The sequence below is a fragment of the Epinephelus fuscoguttatus genome, linkage group LG17 (genome assembly GCF_011397635.1).
Source record: "Epinephelus fuscoguttatus linkage group LG17, E.fuscoguttatus.final_Chr_v1".
NCBI lineage: Eukaryota > Metazoa > Chordata > Actinopteri > Perciformes > Serranidae > Epinephelus > Epinephelus fuscoguttatus.
Genome location: NC_064768.1, coordinates 41162878 through 41182477, shown reverse-complemented (window position 1 = coordinate 41182477; position 19600 = coordinate 41162878). Strand labels below are relative to the sequence as shown.

The 19600-nt window shown below is 46.0% G+C and overlaps 1 protein-coding gene across 1 annotated transcript; it reads left to right on the top strand.

The window, feature by feature from the left end:
* Positions 1-1106: 1106 nt before the first annotated feature.
* On the top strand, positions 1107-18241 carry bag6l (BCL2 associated athanogene 6, like). Its single transcript, XM_049602006.1, has 25 exons — positions 1107-1376; positions 1504-1596; positions 1681-1798; positions 3692-3909; positions 4008-4079; positions 4164-4286; positions 5527-5723; positions 6075-6204; positions 6512-6715; positions 7195-7420; positions 7518-7580; positions 7687-7991; positions 8225-8303; positions 9122-9438; positions 9568-9817; positions 9973-10142; positions 10393-10446; positions 11546-11648; positions 12153-12277; positions 12377-12511; positions 12895-12957; positions 13902-14099; positions 14292-14399; positions 15210-15356; positions 15715-18241. The coding sequence occupies exons 2-25, from the start codon at positions 1516-1518 to the stop codon at positions 15811-15813; spliced, it is 3585 nt and encodes a 1194-aa protein (XP_049457963.1). The 5' UTR covers positions 1107-1376; positions 1504-1515; the 3' UTR covers positions 15814-18241.
* The last annotated feature ends 1359 nt before the right edge of the window (positions 18242-19600 follow it).

The following is a 19600-nucleotide window of genomic DNA, read 5'->3' as shown; positions in this document are numbered from 1 at the left end:
GCCTGCGACACACACACACACACACACACACACACACACACACACACACACACACTCCGTCATTTGCAGGAGGTGTGTCATGGGAAACAGAAACTCAGTTTATTGGAGAGTCTGATGAATAAATTAAAATAAACTACAGCCCAGCTCAGCACAGGACGGATTCTGACACTTTATAAACCGCTGACAGGCTGCTGCTGCTAACACTAATAATATCGATAATAACTTATTGATTACTTTGCTTTTCTACATTAATAATCAGACACTGAGACAAAGCAGCTTTATTAGTTAAGCGCATCTCAAACAGCAGCAGATTCAAAGTGTTTTACAGAGCAATAAAATGTAGAAGACACTAAAGGATACAGATTTACAATAAAAGAGTAAAGAGAGAAAAGATATAAAAGGTCAAATTAATTCAAAAATAATTAATTCAAAAATAGTAAAAGTGCACACAGGGGGTGCAAAGATGAAAAAAATATTTAAATTGGAGTTTGAAAATAAGTGTAAATAATTAGCACATCCAACATTTCGATTAGTTTAAAATGAACTTGCAAAAGTGACATTTATCAAAACTTTATTTTTAATTAATGAATTTTATTTTGACACATGTCCGAACACACACACACACACACACACACGGAGCACTGAGACAATGAAAGTAAAACAAATGTAAGATAAATTAAAATAAAGCGGATGCTACAGAGGTTTCACTATATCGTTTTGACAGCTGTTTTTGTTTTGTGAGGAAGAAATCGTTCACATAAACAAAATAAATACATAAATACAAAAAATATATATTTTTATATAAAATATATAATAGGTTATATAATAATAATAATAATAATATATAAAATATATATATTTTGTTTGTAAATTTACATTTGTGAATGTGCTGAGAGGTAAAATTAAATTAATAAGACATTAAAAGCATTAATATATTTGTCACAGTAACCGCAGCACCCAAACACAGCATCTCTATGAATAACATCACTATAAATAAATAAATAAAATCTGAGATTTGATATTTAAACACAAAATGGCGCTCAGGCATGAAACAGACACTCCTGGTGACGTCATCGGGGTCCTTCGACGTTGCGTTCAGTGTCGTGTTTAATTCGGGGAAAATAAAGACAGCGGCTCATCGTGACTGCGCTCACTGTGTGAAGACGGGAGTTGAACTTAAAATAAAACCCCTCCGGTGGTCACAGTTTGTCAGAGCAGGTAAAGGAAGACTTCTGCTGGACGCGGAGGACCGTGTCCCCGGGGGACATCCCATATTCAGCCCGGTTATCCTTCCGGTAACTGGGGATTAGCTAACGTTAGCTGTCCGGCTAACAGGCTAACAACAACAACAAGGCTGAGGAGCTGTTTGTTATCAGGTGATTATTTTATTATATTTATCAGTTTGATGGAGGATTGACGTCACCAGCTTTGTTCCTGTCACTCATTAATCACATTATAGATGATCACTAATGATCAGTTTCCTCTGACGTTATTATTCTCCAGATATTGAGGACTATGGCTGAGACCAGCGACATGATCGAAGTGACAGTGAAGACTCTGGACTCTCAGAGCAGGAGCTACAGAGTCCGGGCTGAGGTAATGCTCTTACCTGACTCAGGTACGGCTTTATTTAGACTGCCTGTGTCACTGACAGGCTCTGTGCTGTGTGTCGCCCCTCAGCTGACTGTGAAGCAGTTTAAGGAGCACATCGCATCATCAGTGGAGATCCCAGTGGACAAACAGAGGCTCATCTACCAGGGCAGAGTCCTGCAGGACGACAGGAGGCTGACGGAGTACAGTGAGTACCTGACAGCTGACGGCCTACACAGGTGTGACTGAGTACAGTGAGTACCTGACAGCTGACGGCCTACACAGGTGTGACTGAGTATAGAGAGTACCTGACAGCTGACGGCCTACACAGGTGTGACTGAGTATAGAGAGTACCTGACAGCTGACGGCCTACACAGGTGTGACTGAGTACAGTGAGTACCTGACAGCTGACGGCCTACACAGGTGTGACTGAGTACAGAGAGTACCTGACAGCTGACAGCCTACACAGGTGTGACTGAGTACAGAGAGTACCTGACAGCTGACGGCCTACACAGGTGTGACTGAGTACAGAGAGTACCTGACAGCTGACGGCCTACACAGGTGTGACTGAGTACAGTGAGTACCTGACAGCTGACAGCCTACACAGGTGTGACTGAGTACAGTGAGTACCTGACAGCTGACAGCCTACACAGGTGTGACTGAGTACAGTGAGTACCTGACAGCTGACAGCCTACACAGGTGTGACTGAGTACAGAGAGTACCTGACAGCTGACAGCCTACACAGGTGTGACTGAGTACAGTGAGTACCTGACAGCTGACAGCCTACACAGGTGTGACTGAGTACAGTGAGTACCTGACAGCTGACAGCCTACACAGGTGTGACTGAGTACAGTGAGTACCTGACAGCTGACAGCCTACACAGGTGTGACTGAGTACAGTGAGTACCTGACAGCTGACGGCCTACACAGGTGTGACTGAGTACAGAGAGTACCTGACAGCTGACGGCCTACACAGGTGTGACTGAGTACAGTGAGTACCTACACAGGTGTGACTGAGTACAGAGAGTACCTGACAGCTGACGGCCTACACAGGTGTGACTGAGTACAGTGAGTACCTGACAGCTGACGGCCTACACAGGTGTGACTGAGTACAGTGAGTACCTGACAGCTGACGGCCTACACAGGTGTGACTGAAGCTGACGGCTACACAGGTGTGACTGAGTACAGTGAGTACCTGACAGCTGACGGCCTACACAGGTGTGACTGAGTACAGAGAGTACCTGACAGCTGACGGCCTACACAGGTGTGACTGAGTACAGAGAGTACCTGACAGCTGACGGCCTACACAGGTGTGACTGAGTACAGAGAGTACCTGACAGCTGACGGCCTACACAGGTGTGACTGAGTACAGTGAGTACCTGACAGCTGACGGCCTACACAGGTGTGACTGAGTACAGTGAGTACCTACACAGGTGTGACTGAGTACAGAGAGTACCTGACAGCTGACGGCCTACACAGGTGTGACTGAGTACAGTGAGTACCTGACAGCTGACGGCCTACACAGGTGTGACTGAGTACAGTGAGTACCTGACAGCTGACGGCCTACACAGGTGTGACTGAGTACAGAGAGTACCTGACAGCTGACGGCCTACACAGGTGTGACTGAGTACAGAGAGTACCTGACAGCTGACGGCCTACACAGGTGTGACTGAGTACAGAGAGTACCTGACAGCTGATGGCCTACACAGGTGTGACTGAGTACAGTGAGTACCTGACAGCTGACGGCCTACACAGGTGTGACTGAGTACAGAGAGTACCTGACAGCTGACGGCCTACACAGGTGTGACTGAGTACAGAGAGTACCTGACAGCTGATGGCCTACACAGGTGTGACTGAGTACAGAGAGTACCTGACAGCTGACGGCCTACACAGGTGTGACTGAGTACAGAGAGTACCTGACAGCTGACAGCCTACACAGGTGTGACTGAGTACAGAGAGTACCTGACAGCTGACGGCCTACACAGGTGTGACTGAGTACAGTGAGTACCTGACAGCTGACGGCCTACACAGGTGTGACTGAGTACAGAGAGTAGATGTTATAACAGTAGGAAATGAAGTCTATTCTTTTGTGTCTCCGTCAGATGTAGACGGGAAAGTGATCCACCTGGTGGAGCGCGCCCCACCTCAGGCCACCATGTCTGGTTCTGGTGGTGCAGGTGTTTCCACCGGAGGGGCGGAGGGCAGCAGCCACGCCTCCACCTCCTCCCAGGGTGCACTGCATGACCGTAACAGCAACAGCTATGTGATGCTGGGGACCTTCAACCTGCCCGTCAACATCATGGACCCTCAGCAGATCCAGGTGAGGACGCCGCGCTGCACACACACCAAAGCTTCACTGTGTTTCTCTGAAGGGGGCGGGGCTTTCATGCTTTGTGACAGTTGGGCGTTGTCTTGTAGATGTCTGTCCAGCAGATGATGGCAGGAGTCAGTGAGGCTGGGAGGAGCAGCAGGGTCAGCACCAGCTCCGGGGTAAAGACTCTAAGGCTCAGTCTTCATCAGTTCATCTTTCAGCCTCTCACTTCCTGTGAAGCTGACTGTTGTTTGTGTGTTTAGAGCAACGGCTCGGTGGACGTGCAGATCAACTTGGACCAGTCGGTGCAGAGTGAGCCCAGGATGAGGCTGCAGCTGGCCGAGAACCTGCTCAGAGATGCTCGATCCCTGATCCACAGGCTGGAGGTAACGATGCACACGGCAGTGCAGAGTCCTGCACGGGGACCATTTTTAAAGACCTGCCCCCGCCCATACCCATAAAGCTCAGCACCAGAGCGGACCTGTTACCCGTCATTATGTCTAAGTCAAAGCCACAACCATTAAGTTAGTCCTGTGACCCTCCCCCATGATCAAACCCCCCCAGGCTCCAGTCCCTCACATGAAGCTGGTTCTCCGTTCTTGAATTGGACGTCTCTTTGACTGGATGATGAAAACATTCAATCACTGCCAGGTTAGGAAACATGTTAGCATGCTCCTCTCAATAACTCTTTTTCAAACATTATATTAACATTTTTTCTGACATTCTATGAATATTTTTTTTAACATTTTATTAGTATTTTTCGGACATTTCATGAACATTTTTTTGGAAATTCTCATAATATTTTTCAAACTTTCATTACCTTTTTTTCTGACATTTAATATTTTTTTTTTTACATTTTATCAACATTTTTTGACATTATATCAACATTTTTTGACATTTTATTAACATTTTTTTGACATTTTATTAACATTGTTTTTTATATTTTATTAACATTGTTTTTTACATTTTATTAGCATTTTATTAACATTTTATTAACTTTTTTTACATTTTATTAACATTTTATTAACATTTTTTGACATTTTATTAACATTTTTTGACATTTTATCAACATTTTTTTAACATTTTTTGACATTAACATTTTTTTAGAAATTATTTAAACTTTTTTTTGGAGATTTTATTAATGTTTTTTCAGATGTTTTATTGGTATTTATCAGACATTATCAGCGGGGGGGGGGATTTTAGAATTTTTTTCAGACATTTTATCAACTTTTTTGGACGTTTTTTTATAATATTTTCCAAACACTTTTTCAACATTTAATAATAATTTTTGGACATTTTATTACCATTTTTTTTGACATTTTGGTGCCATTTTTTCTACCACCATCAAACTTCCAAAGGATCCTCCTTGGGTGTCTTGATCTCCATGTAGGCTGCCACCTCATCCTCGGGCTGCATAGTGTCATGGCTGTTCTCACCTGCCGCCCGCATGTAGTTCATTTTTACCTGTTACACAGCTTTATGAGGGGAACCTGCAGGTCCCTGACCCGGTGCAGGACTCTGAGCTGAGCTGTCAGTGTCCACTTTGCACCCCTCAATGAACCAGCAGGGCAGACGACAGTACTGAGTGTGTGTGTGTGTGTGTGTGTGTGTGTGTGTGTGTTACAGGGCGTGTCCAGTGACAGCAGCAGCTCCCTCTTACAGCCAGAGGGATCTCAGTCCTCTCCTCCTCCCCCACCCTCCTCCTCCTCCTCCTCCTCTGACAGAGGTGCTGCAGCATCACAGCTCATGGACACCAGCTCTCCTCCTGCTCCATCATCCTCCACCTCCACCCAGACGGAGGGACCGGCCAACACTGGGCCCAAGTAAGTCTGACATCAGCACATCGTCCATGTATGGAAACATTATCTGACGCTTCTTCATCAGTGTCCTCTCACACGGCTCCTCTCGCATGGCTCCTCTCACACACGTGTTATCACATGATCTGTTGGGGTTGAATACATAAAGGTGTGTCTCCTTATCTTGTTCATGTCAGATGAAGGGCGATACGATTCAAACACTCACTCACACACAGTCATTTTGGTGGAAACAAGGTGTAACCATCAGGCTGCAGTGGACCCAGACATCATGTGACCATCTCTCATCACAGGTGTGTCTGATCACAGGTGTTCATCAGCAGAGTTTCTGAGTTTCTCCTCTCCTCTGTTTGTCCTCAGTCACCCGAGTCCAGCGGAGTTTGTGGAGGTTCTGTCTGAGGTCAGGAGGGTGGAGGAGAGGTTACGTCCCTTCATCGAGAGGACTCACTCCATCCTCGGAGCAGCCACCTCCGCAGACTACAACAACAACGTAAGTTTGCACGAGATCAGCTGATCATAATCACATGACAGAAACGTCACATGTTCACTGACTGAGGCTCACGCAGACAAACACTGACACAACCAGCAGGAACCTTCATCATCACTGTCTGTACTGAAATGTAATTAGCACTTAATGATGTGTGCTCTGTAAACACACCATCAGCCACCAACTGTGGGTGTGGTCTGTGGTCATGTGGTCTGTGTCATGTGGTCATGTGGTCTGTGTCATGTGGTCTGTGTCATGTCAAACATGTGACAGGTGCTGACACAGCAGTGCTTTCTGTCTCCTTCCACAGATCCAGGAGCGAGAGGAGGATCAGCGCATTCTCAACCTGGTCGGAGATGCTCTGCGTCTCCTTGGCAACAGCTTAGTCGTCCTCGGCGACCTACGCTGTAACCTGGCGACCTCTCCTCCACGTCACCTGTATGTGGTCCGTCCCATGGCCCACTACAGCCACCCGGTCCTGCTCCAGGCTGGTCTGCCACACATGCCCATCCCAGTAGGTTCACGCCGCTCTGATCCTCTGTGCGTCGACTCTTTCATGGTTTCCTCAGAATTTCGTCGGCCCGTATAGCTCTGGGTATCCAGCAGCCACTACCACCTGTTTCTCCTCCATTGTTTACCAACTGTAGACTTGTTGTCGTGACCATGACGAGAAAAGAGGTGACGTGGGGCGTTTTTCTGCTCTGAGTTAGTTTTTCAGCTGGAGGAGTTCAGAGCGCTGCAGCAAATATGCCAGGCGACCAGAGCTCAGAGACATGAGGCGCGTAGCAGCACACACTCAGCGAGCAAAAGTTTAATTCTCATTAAAAACTGTTGTAAAAAGGCGCCTCCAGCTGCTGAGACACTTTCTGTGTGATCAGGGCTTTAGACAACTTTACATCACTGACAGTTTTATTTTCTCAACTTAACGTGATGACGTGATGTTTACGTGAGTTCGTACTTGACCTTAAAGATAAAGATGTCTCTCTTGTCCAGATGAACTTGGGGACGACAGTGACCATGACGTCTAACGGGAGAGAGGCAGCTGAGGGACAGCGTCAGCCTTCTCACGCTGCTGGCCAATCAGATCAGCAGGCTACAGGTCATGCCCCGCCTCTTCAGCCCAATGGGACCAATCAACAAGGACCGGGGGGACCCAGAGTAATCCGGATCACCCACCAGACCATGGAGCCTGTCGTCATGATGCAGATGAACCTCGATGGTACGTACGTGGTGATTGGTCCAGCTCTGCAGCGTTCCCTCGACGCTCCTCCTTCAATCAGTGTGAAGCTGATTTCTGCTCTCGTTGTGTTCACCAGGTGAGTCCGCTGCTGGCTCTCAGGTTCCAGGACAGCCAAACGCTGCAGGTACCGGACAGCCTGGTGAGTGCTGCTCTGATTGGGTGGTTTGTTGCTATGGTAACAGCTGACTCTTTGGGTCAGGAGGTTTAAAGATGTGTTTTTCAGATCAGACCTCTCTGTGTTCTAGGACCGACCCCCGTCCACTTCCCAGGTCTGCCCCCAGAGTTCATGCAGGCCATTGTGCACCAGATCTCCCACCAAGCCACCGCCATGGCCACCGCAGCCTCAGTGGGCCACCCAGCACAGATGGTCCCTGGATCTACACCCAGCGCTGAGGGAAGTGCACAACCGCAGACGCCCCACCCTGCTCAGGCGAGGGTCGTCATCACCAGACCTTCCTTCTCCCCCCGCATCCCTCAGCCAGTGGGAAACAGGGGAACCACCATCAACGTGAGGGCCACGGTGCCCACAGCCAGTCAGCAGCCAGGACAGGTAACACCAGCACGGAGCTACATGAAGAGCTTCATACATCAGCCTGACAGTTTGCTTCTTGATTTATCAGTCAGGTGTTTGGATCATAAAACATCAGAAAACTGTTAGAAATGTTTTCAGTAGTTTTCAAATAATAAGTATTCCATCAGTTCACTTCCTCCAGTGTACTGAATAACACAGATTACTGACTGCATGTTAATGTTAATGTGGCTCCTCCCCTTCTCTCCAAACAGGGCACCCCTCTGGCTCCCTCCTCCCTCACACAGATGATCAGCGGTCTGGTGGGACAGCTCCTGATGCCGGGGCAGACGGGTCAGTGACGACTCTACATTACTGTCACTTCAGTTCAGTTTTATTATTAATGTCCCAAAGTGCAAATTAGGCTGCAGCTGCACAAAAACGCACACATAAAAAAACATGGTAAGACAGAACATAACATGGAGACAACACAAGTAACATGCACACAGACAGCAGTTAGCGAGCAGTATGCTAGCACACACCAAGTCAACAGGACTGCCAGCTGACTCCCAGAGATAATTACACTAAATAAGCTAGAATAAGCTAAAAAGTCAGTGTTGCTAACAGAGCAAATGTTCACTGTCTTCACTGTAACACAGATGGTACAGTGCTGCAGACTGGACACTAACAGAGTGTAATTATGTTTGTCAACCAGCTGTTACTGACTCATTATCTAATGTTAGTGTCTGTAAGTATCTGAAGTTATGAAGACACCTGAGTAAGGTATGATATGAAAGAGCAAGTCAGTGACCCCTGAGTTCAGATCCACAGATTTGTGCTTTAAAATGGAAACTCAAAGTATGTTTCAGATTCTTGTCAGTTTTTCCAACCAGTCATTTCTGCTTATTTCCTTCAACACAACAGCTCACAGAGACCAGCCTGAATAGAGAGACCCATCACTGTGACACTGAGTCAGTATTGTTGTTTGTTGAGTCCAGCTCAGACCAAAGATTGGAGACAAGACAAAACTGTTGCAGAGAAAAGTGTCAGTGGTCTGAACTGGCCGGTCTGAGCTTGACTCAAGTTGGCTGATGATGTCACCCAGCACTCAGCTGGCAGTCCACCATCAGTGCGTCTGTTCTTACTCTGTCCTGTTCCTGTAACTCCTCCAGGTGATCCCATGTCCACGTCATCTTCAGCCACCTCTCAGTCCTCCTTCTCTACCTCCTTCTCATCTGATACCTCCACCACGTCTCCTCCCCCTCCCTCTGCCAACACCTCCGGACAGACGTCCACCCACACCACCAACACTGCCTCCGTAGGTCAGCCAGCAGAGGGCGGTCCTGAGGGGAATCTGGCCCAGCTGCTGGCCTCTCTGCTGGGAGGAGCAGCTGGACCAGGAGGTCCCGGCTCTGGACCGGCTCCCTCCATCACTGTGACGCTGCCGGGGGTGCCCGGCTTCTTCCAGGGCGTGTCAGACTTCACAGCGGTGAGTTCATATAGCACTGCAGAAAACCACAACATGGAGGTGTGCAGGGTTTCTCCTGACTCCAGGTGGTCTGGAGGGCCACAAACAATAAAACAGAAGCTTGTCCCTGAATAGTGTGTTTCTGTGCAGCCACCAGCCAGTGGTCCCGGCGCTGCAGTCCCCCCTCAGTCCACTGGTCCCGCCCCCCCTCAGGCCGGCAGCGGTGCAGGTGGAGACTCTCTAAGCCCGGAGCTGTTCACCGGCATCGTGCAGGGAGTGCTGTCCACCATGATGAGCTCTCTGGGGGCGCAGCACAGTACCGGAGAGAGCATCGCCCAATTCATCCAGAGACTGTCTCAGACCAGGAACCTGTTCACGCCGGGCTCTGGAGATGCTGTGGGTGAGTCACAACACAGGAGGACGACTTAACGCAGCTTTCAGTCGACACTAACCTTCATATCGCCGTCCTAAAATGTTCTGAGAATGACTTCACAGCTAACATCATTCATCAGGCTTGTTAGTGACACACTGATAACCTGTCTCTCATCCCGACAGGTTTCTTCGGCGACCTGCTGTCTCTGGTGTGTCAGAGCTTCTCCATGGTGGACATGGTGCTGCTGCTCCATGGGAACGCTCAGCCTCTGAGTCGCATTCAGCCACAGCTCAACGACTTCTTCACTGAACACTACCTCCAGGGCCGAGAGCCCACTGACGCTAACATCGCTGTAAGTACGCAGAGAGTCCCTCGCTGTGTTCACACACTGAGCAGCTCGATATGATTACTCATGATATGACACTGACCAGAACCCAAGACAGGACGAGTATCTGACGAGCTTTCGGCAAACAGTTTGGTCTTTGTCAGGGTTCTATGTGTTTCACGGCTCAGTGATGCGACACCTTGATGTTAACGGTCTCCACGTGAGCAGAGTTTCTGTGGACTGTATGAACTTGTTGATCACGTTGTCGTCTCTGCAGGCAGCAGCTGAGGACCTCATCAACGGGCTGGAGGAGTACATCGCAGAGAGCTTTGTAAGGACACACGAACCTCATCTCATACTGAGTTCACACTACATGATATCAGCCTGGTCACAGCCTGACGCAGCGTCGCGCAGTGTCGGTTCCAATTGTGAACGACAACGAGTGTCGTACGTGATAACCCATTGTTTCATTGTGTGTAGTGTGTCATAGTAGACGAAAAACGACAACTGACGCCACGTCTGAAACGCCTCACGACGTTCCAACAGAAAGTCTAGCATGTTTGATTTCCTTTTTGTCCTCCATGACTTCTCCCGTCACAGCCGTCACTTTGACCAATAGGAACACAGAGCGATCTGTTGCCGTGGAAACTGTAGGACAACAACAGCCCAGCCTTTTAGATATTTCCTGTAGGGACGTTAGCACACAGAGTAAACAGGAAACAGCAGAGGCACTTTATCAACCCGCTGAGTACTGCCATTAGCATCAAGCTAGCAAAGAATGTTCTGTCTTCATAATGGAGGATATAAAGGAATCAAACTCACAGATAGTGTCTGGGCCTTTACTCAGCACAGCTGCAGAGGCTACCAGCTGCATCTCAAACACACACCACCATTTATCATTCTGGCTTTAGTTTAATCAAACTCAACATTTCCTGTTTCTGTTTCAAATTAAAAGCCTCTTATCATTTCAGCTGAGAGAATCCCTTCACTTTCTTAAAAGGCTTTTATTGTGAAACATTTGCAGGAACTTCCTGTGGAGGATTCAGTGTTTGCATGTGGCACTTCAAATGTAGCTCCGCCCATCTGGTGACAGTTTTTACGTCACTACAGTAACAGTTCAGCTGGAACATGAACACACACACAGACTGAGATAATAATAATAAGAATGATGATGACATCACACACGTTGTGACGGCCAGGAATAATTGGTCGTGGACCATCATGTAGTGTGTCATGTCTGTCGGCCAAGTGATGACAAGATTTTATGCCTCCACAATCACCTAATGTGACAGTGACCGTTGGAACACACAAAAATGTCGTGTGGTGTGAACCCGGTGCAATATGCTGTGCTGTGTGCTGGGTATGAAGTGATGAACGTGTGTGTGTGTGTGTGTGTGTGTGTGTGTGTGTGTGTGTGTGTGTGTGTCCAGGCCACAGTGACAGTGCGAGAAGGTGTGGACATCGTTCAGACCAACGTGTCCTTCCTCAGACAGCAGTTCACACAGATGGCCTCACACATCCTGCGCCATAACGGTGAGTTCACTCAGTCAGTGGCCAATCAGCTGACACCACAGTGACCTGGTTACTGATCATTTTATTTGTGTCCACTGGGAGGCGCTCATGGATTATTTAAAGGCCCGATGCTGAGCTGTTGAGCAGTCTGTGTTGTTGACGGTGTGGATAATCAGACTTCAGCCTGCTGACAGGCTCAGATTGTGATTCTAAGCATCATATAACATTATGGAGAGGACTCTACAGAGAAATGAAACGATTGTCTGAACCTTTTGCTTGTTCTGGTCTGTTTTGTGTCCAAGTCTCGCCAACGAAGAGTCTAAGGATGTGAGCTGTAGACTGAAGGTCTGATGACAGTAGGAAGTGTCGTCAGTTGCAGACGTTCTCATTGAAAACCTTAATTTTAATCTAAAGCTCACGGACATCTCTCCGCCCAAACTTTCTTTCCTGCTCATCCCAACATGTCAGGATCACCTGCGATGTGAAGATGAGGAGGTGTGAGTGGTTTTCTGTTTCTTCACACAGATCCCACGTTCGGCCCTCGTCTGCTGCTGCTGTGCACTCAGGGTCTGTTCGAGTGTCTGGCTCTGAACCTGTACTGTCTCGGGGGAGAGCAGAGATCTCTGACCGCCGTCATCAACCACCGCATCGTTAGTACACATCGTTTATAACCACAGCATCGTGTTTTACTCATGTGATACAAGTCAACAGCTGTGTGTGTGTGTGTGTGTGTGTGTGTGTGTGTGTAGAGGAGGATGTCTGCAGAAGTCAACCCCAGTCTGGTCAACTGGCTGACCAGTATGATGTCCATGAGGCTGCACGTCATCCTGGAACACAACCCAGTGACTGAGGACCAGATCCAGCACTACATCATCTACACACAGGTAATAAACACAGTCATCAGTGAGCGTGCTCAGTAACAGCAGCTGGAGCTGAGCGCACGGCACAGAGGCACCGAGTGGACTCATCCAGAAACATCTACAGCTGCCCGTGAAACATCCTGTGTGCAGCAGGTTCTGGTCTGTACGAGTTACATGAACAGGATCAAGTCCATCACTGCTGGTTAAACGTGCTCTCATTTATTAAACAAGACGCACAGTGTGATCAACTTTATTAAGATAAATGTGCACATAACAGAATACTGTAGGAAGCTCCTCCCCTACAAACTGCGTCCAACAAACAACACAGAGAGTTTAACAATGTTCAGACTCGACTTGATTCAGTTCAGACATTAAATGAATTCTGTCAAAGTGCGATGTCACTTCAGGAGCAGTCGACCCAGAGGACGGAGGCTGAGGGGGAGCAGCCGCCAGAGAATCCGAACGTGGAGGTGAGTTCACTTCTTTCTCATCTTTATGAGACGTGACCAGAGACACGTTGACAGGTTGTCCGTCTGAACGTGACGTCTCAAGAACACCTTGAAGGGAATTTCTTCAAATTTGGCACAAACGTCCACCTGGACTTAACAGTGAACTGATTAGCATGTGGTTTTCAAAGGTCAAGGTCATTATAATGTTGTAGAGTCCTGCATGGGTCCATTATTTAAAACCCTCCCCCATGATCAAACCCCCCCCAGGCTCCAGTCCCTCACATGAAGCTGGTTCTCCGTTCTTGAATTGGACGTCTCTTTGACTGGATGGTGAAAACATTCAATCACTGCCAGGTTAGGAAACATGTTAGCATGCTCCTTCCACCACCATCAAACCTCCAAAGGATCCCAACTCCATGTAGGCTGCCACCTCATCCTCGGGCTGCACAGTGTCATGGCTGGAGTCCTCCACGTCGGTGACCAATGTGACCACGGGGTCAAAGGTTACACTGGTGTCACTGGCTTTCAAAATAAAAGCAACTGCAGCTTGATAACAGTGATTTAGATGTTAGAATATTTTACCTGTGAATTTATATATATAAACATGTTGTTACCCGTTACACAGCTTCTTGTGGGTTACCTGCAGGTACCCGACCTGGTGCAGGACTCTGACCTTTCATCCAGTTCATTCTCATAAACGCAATACCTCAAAACGTCCTTGAGGGATTTGGCACAAACGTCCACGTGGACTCAAGAATGAGCCGATTAGAATCTGGTGATCAAAGAGCAGGCAGCAGATGTTGAACAGACTAATATCCTCTGTTAAATATGCCACAAAACGATGGCTGCTTCAGGTGCAGTCAGTCAGACAGAGAGGGTCAGACCAGCCCCCACGATGTTTAGCTGGACATTAGTGATGTCATGATAGTCCAAATTCTAACTTTGATGCACCTCTTCTTCATCAGATGGAGGAGAGTTTGTCTCCGGCTGCAGCCACCACAGCAGAGGAGGCCATGGCTTCATCAGGTGACGGTGCAGAGAGGGAGGCACCTCACGGAGACAACACCGCCTCAGCAGGGGACGCTCAGTGCCCCGCTGGGGCCCCGACAGGACGGGAGGGGGCGGCCCCTGAGGTGGAGCCATGGGCTGCAGCTGTTCCACCCGTAAGGAATCAAATGGAAACACTTTAATACCTCGAAGTTGTTCTGTGTCTGTTTTATGGCACTTCTAACGCCTTGATGTGAAAAAGCTGTGTAGAAACAAACCTGCTGTGCCTATGATGTAAATCAGTCTCACATGTGACCAGAGCCATCATCAGCTTATAGATTATGACTGTGTGATAATGTCTCGCTCAGGAATGGGTTCCCATCATCAGACATGACATGCTGTCTCAGAGGAAGATCAAAGCCCAGCCGCCGCTGTCTGACGCCTACCTGCACGGTATGCCCGCCAAGAGGAGGAAGGTGAGCGCTGCGTGTGGGTGTAGTCTCACTGTAGACAGGACTGAGGGAGACTGTCAGAGTTGTTGTGTCAAAATCACGTCATCACTCAGTACGTCTGCAGTCACAGTGAAGCTATGTTTATAGCACAGTTTATCTGGCCTACTGTCCTTGTCCCAGTATACAAGCACGGGAGGGGAATCCATTTATTGAGCCAAGTATGTGCGACTCCTCTACGATAGGTGGAGATATGCCCCCTTTCAGCTTGTTAGTATTGGACCTTTTTCCTGTTGACCTATTACGTCACAGACCAAACAAAGCCCGGGGCGGAAACTGTGGAGCATGCTCAGAGTGGTTTTCGTCTGGTTTTAGTCAGACTGACACAATAAATCCATTTCCTTTGATGTCATGTAAACGTACTGATTGTCGTCAGGCTTTAGCTCCGTTCTTACGCTGAAGAAATCAGGTGACTTGTTGAAAATATCTTGTTAGCTAACAGAACAGAGTTGTGGGAGCCAGGCTAACTGTTTCCCTCTGCTTCCAGACTTTAAGCGAAGCAAAGCTCAGAAACGTCCTGAACAGACATAGATGTCAAAACGTCCCTTTAAGGATGTCTGATTTCAGGGTGCCAATCAGCTCACCTGGTAGAGCAGGTGTCCCGTGTACAAAGGCTTTGTCCTTGCCCCAACTGTAGCAGCTCGATTTCAACTCACTGCCCTTTTTGCTTCTGACGTTAAAGAAGTTGTCCCATCGATTTGAGGCAATAAAGCCCCAAAAAGGTCTTTTAAAAAGCGTCTGTTTTCAGGAGAGTAACAGTTGTGTTTCCGTCCCTAGACGACACAGTGTGAAGGCCCACACCTGTCTCTGTCAGACGCAGTGAGTCGAGCCGCTCGTGCCACAGGAGCCCTGCCTGTCACCGCCCCAAACAGCCTGCAGGGGGAGCTGGAGAGGCCGGAGCTGCAGGAAGCATACACCAGACAGGTAACGCACTGCTGCTGAACTCTTTCATGTTAAGGTGGATTTATACTTGTGTAGTGGTGTGTCTGTGTCACTCTGCAGTTACACCTCCAAACACTAGTTATTGTCTTTTTATTTATTGTTTCTTATCTGTGAAATTAAAGTAAATCAAAGCTTTGTTTCCACTGAGGGAAATGGTTTCAGTTTACAGAGACAGACCTGGGGAGGTGCACGTCAGGCTACAGCGTAGGGTACGGCGTGAATTCGCTGCCTTATTCACCTTCAGTTATCGTGTTGATTGTGTAGCTTTATACACTGGTGAAGGACTGATGGAGTTATTCTGATAAGGACTTACTCACCTCTCTGTCCGTCCTCCCTTCAGGTAAAGAGCGACATCAAAGAGCGAGTGAGAGATGATCCGGACTACAACGCTCAGCGATTCCCCAACACACACCAGGTTTTCTCGATAGAGGACTCCTAATCATCCTCAGCCCAGGATCAGGACCTGGTCCACAACAGGATCTGCTCACACTACCTGCAGCACCGAGCTCTGCTTCATGTAGTGTGGTAACATCCCACAGCTGCTGACGTCACCTCTCCTGCTTCAGAGTGTGACGTCACCTGCTGTGGTCGGTCACGAAGGATGGAAAAGACTGAAGACCCTCCACGACACATGATCCGTCACCTCATGCTAAAACATTCCCTCTGAGACCTCTGAGAAACTGATGATGGAATAAGTGAAGTGTCAGAGAGGCAAACACTGAATATAAGATCGTCTGACATCAGCAGCTCAGTGCAGAAGAGGACCGGGCCACCGAAACAAAAGATCTGGATTCATCTCAGAACTTGTGTAGGTGTGAAGCAGTCGGAGCATTAGAACGTGACACACCACAGATTATAGGACCACTTTAAGGGGAAGAAGTGATACTTTGAATTTAAGTTGTAATATTATGAGAACAGTCAGGACAGTAGGGGATTAAGTATCGTAATATTAGCAGAAATATGTAAAGCAAAAAATGTATGAGATAAACGTTAACATTTTACTAAGAGAAGTCGCAGTAGTTAAAGAATGAAGTCTGAAATATTCTGAGAATATTTAAACAGACAGAACTCTGTAAATGTTGCATTCAAGGACTGTCAGTAAATGTAAAAATATTCACATACAGTGTAATCACATGAAGCATGGTGTTGTGTGGTGTCCGTCCATCTGTCTGTTCCTAAAAGGAGTTTATTTCAAATTTGGCACAAACGTCCACTTGGACTCTGCGATTAACTGAAGTTTTGGTGGTCAAAGGTCAAGGTCACTGTAACCTTGTGTCCAACTCATTCTCATGACACAATATCTCAAGAAGTCCTTGAGGGACTTTCCTTAAATTTGGCACAAACATCCAGTCAGACTCAACATTGAAATGATTCAAACTTAGTGGCTGAAGGTCAAAGGTCAAGGTCAGTATGATCTCACAGAACATGTTTTTGGCCATAATTCATGAATTTTTAAGTCACTGTGACACTGTTCGTTGCATTCTCGTGAATGTGGTATCTCAAGAACACCCTGAAATGTCTTTAAATTTGGCACAAACATCTATTTAGCTGTAACAAGAACAGATTAGATTTTGGTGGTCAAAGGTCAAGGTCATTGTGACCTTGTGTCCAACTCATTCTCATGACACAATATTTTAAGAAGTCCTCAAAGGAGTTTCCTCAAATTTGGCACAAACTTAACGATGAACTGATTAAAAATTGCTGGTCAAAGTTCAAGGTCACGTGATTTCACAAAACATGTTTTTGGCCATAACTCATGAATTCATAAGTCACTGTGACATTGTCCATTGCATTCTTGTGAATGTGGTATCTCAACAACACCTCGTGATTTTCTTCAAATTTGGCACAAACGTCCACCTGGACTCAAAAACAAACAATTCAAATTTGGTGACATCATCATATTCTACATAAAACACTTGTGGACGTTACTCTGTCAATGTGTCCACCTTCAAACTGTGCTGACTGTAAAGATCTGTGCTGTCAGGTCAAAGGTGTGTGTACAGCAACCATATTTTCACAGACATAGTGGGCGGAGTCAAACAACCGCAGGGTGGTAATTCTACTTTACATGTAATGTCTTTATTCTTATTTCAAGATGACTTTGTTCTCCAAATGTCAGACCTTTGTGTCCTGATATGCCATCACACAGCAGATCTTATGCTACAAACGTAGTTGCATTATAAATGTGTAAAAGATAAACGTGTAAATTGTACATAGTCGATGGGCAGTGATGTCATAGAGCTTCGCCAGTGGCCATCAGGCGAGTAGTGTTTCCTGCCGTGGCATCAGATTTTTATTTTTTAGCATCATGAATACAGATAGCTCATGTTTTTTTTTTTTGTATTTAAGGGCATTATCTTCATCAGTGACGCAGGATACTATGACCATGTGTTCAGCTGTAGTGTGATGCAGCGTCACCCGCTGGTCAGGCCGCGGTGGTGGTAGAAGTTTGTGATGTTTGTCTGAAGGTGTCGGTAGAGATTTGTCAAACTGTGAATGGTGACTGTGCTTGTTAACAACAATGACCTGCAGTAAATTAACTTCTAAACAAATCTTTCTGCATCGCTTCATTTACAAGGAATATTTAGAGTAACATGTTGGTTAGATGTGACGAACCCTGTGTGTGTACGGTCTGCGCTGAGGGCGGGGCAAGAGAAAATAAGTGGAGGATCCAAAATATGAAAGGAAAAGTTTCATCCTCTGGGGAGCATGAATGTGATCGGGATGTTTCCAGGAAACAAGCAACACAATGAGCATGTGTGTGTCGTTAATCTGGTCTGTCATTGTGATTTCCTCCCCTGGACTGAAGAAGATCCACTCAGAGTGACGTCATCACCATCCAAAAACAATAAATGAAACAAACACTGTTTACTGGCTCATGTGACTTTGTACAAAATCTCACAGAACATGTGACCAAATTTTGTTGGGGCGACTTTGGAACAGTGGGATGTGTTAATGACCCTGCTAACACACTGAACAACAAGAGTATCAATGTATAACATGATGTTTATTCCACTCCAGAAGGGACTTGATCACTAAATTAGATTGGGAAAAGAGTGGATATGTCGATACTGCCCAAATGAGTTGTTATATGTCAGCAAAAATTCAATAGTATGTCGTCCAAAATCACGAAAAAAAGTCATAGTATAGCATGTCGTCCAAAACCATGAAAAAAACGTCATAGTGTAGTATGTCGTCCGAAATCATGACAAAAAAGTCATAGTATAGCATGTTGTCCAAAATCATGAAAAAAAAGTCATAGTATGTCGTCCAAAATCACGAAAAAAAAAGTCATAGCATGTCGTCCAAAATCACGAAAAAAAGTCACAGTATAGCATGTCGTCCAAAATCATGAAAAAAAAGTCATAGTATAGCATGTCGTCCAAAATCACAAAAAAAAAGTCATAGTATAGCATGTCGTCCAAAATCACGAAAAAAAAAGTCATAGTATAGTATGTCATCCAAAATCACGAAAAAATTGTTATAGTATAACATGTCGTCCAAAATCATGAAAAAAAAAGTCATAGTATAGCATGTCGTCCAAAACCATGAAAAAAAGTCATAGTATAGCATGTCGTCAAAAATCATGACAAAAAAGTCATAGTATAGCATGTGGTAAAAAATCACGAAAAAAAGTCATAGTATGTCGTCCAAAATCACGAAAAAAAAAGTCATAGTATGTCGTCCAAAATCACGAAAAAAGTCATAGTATAGCATGTCGTCCAAAATCATGAAAAAAAAGTCATAGTATAGCATGTCGTCCAAAATCACAAAAAAAAGTCATAGTATAGTATGTCGTCCAAAATCATGAAAAAAAAGTCATAGTATAGCATGTCGTCCAAAATCACGAAAAAAAAGTCATAGTATAGTATGTCGTCCAAAATCACGAAAAAAAAAAGTCATAGTATGTCGTCCAAAATCACGAAAAAAAAGTCATAGTATAGTACGTCATCCAAAATCACGAAAAAAAAAGTCATAGTATGTCGTCCAAAATCACGAAAAAAAAAGTCATAGTATAGCATGTCGTCCAAAATCACGAAAAAATTGTTATAGTATAGCATGTCGTCCAAAATCACAAAAAAAGTCATAGTATAGCATGTCGTCCAAAATCACAAAAAAAGTCATAGTATAGCATGTCATCCAAAATCACGAAAAAAAAGTCACAGTATAGCATGTTGTCCAAAATCATGAAAAAAAAGTCATAATATAGCATGTCGTCCAAAATC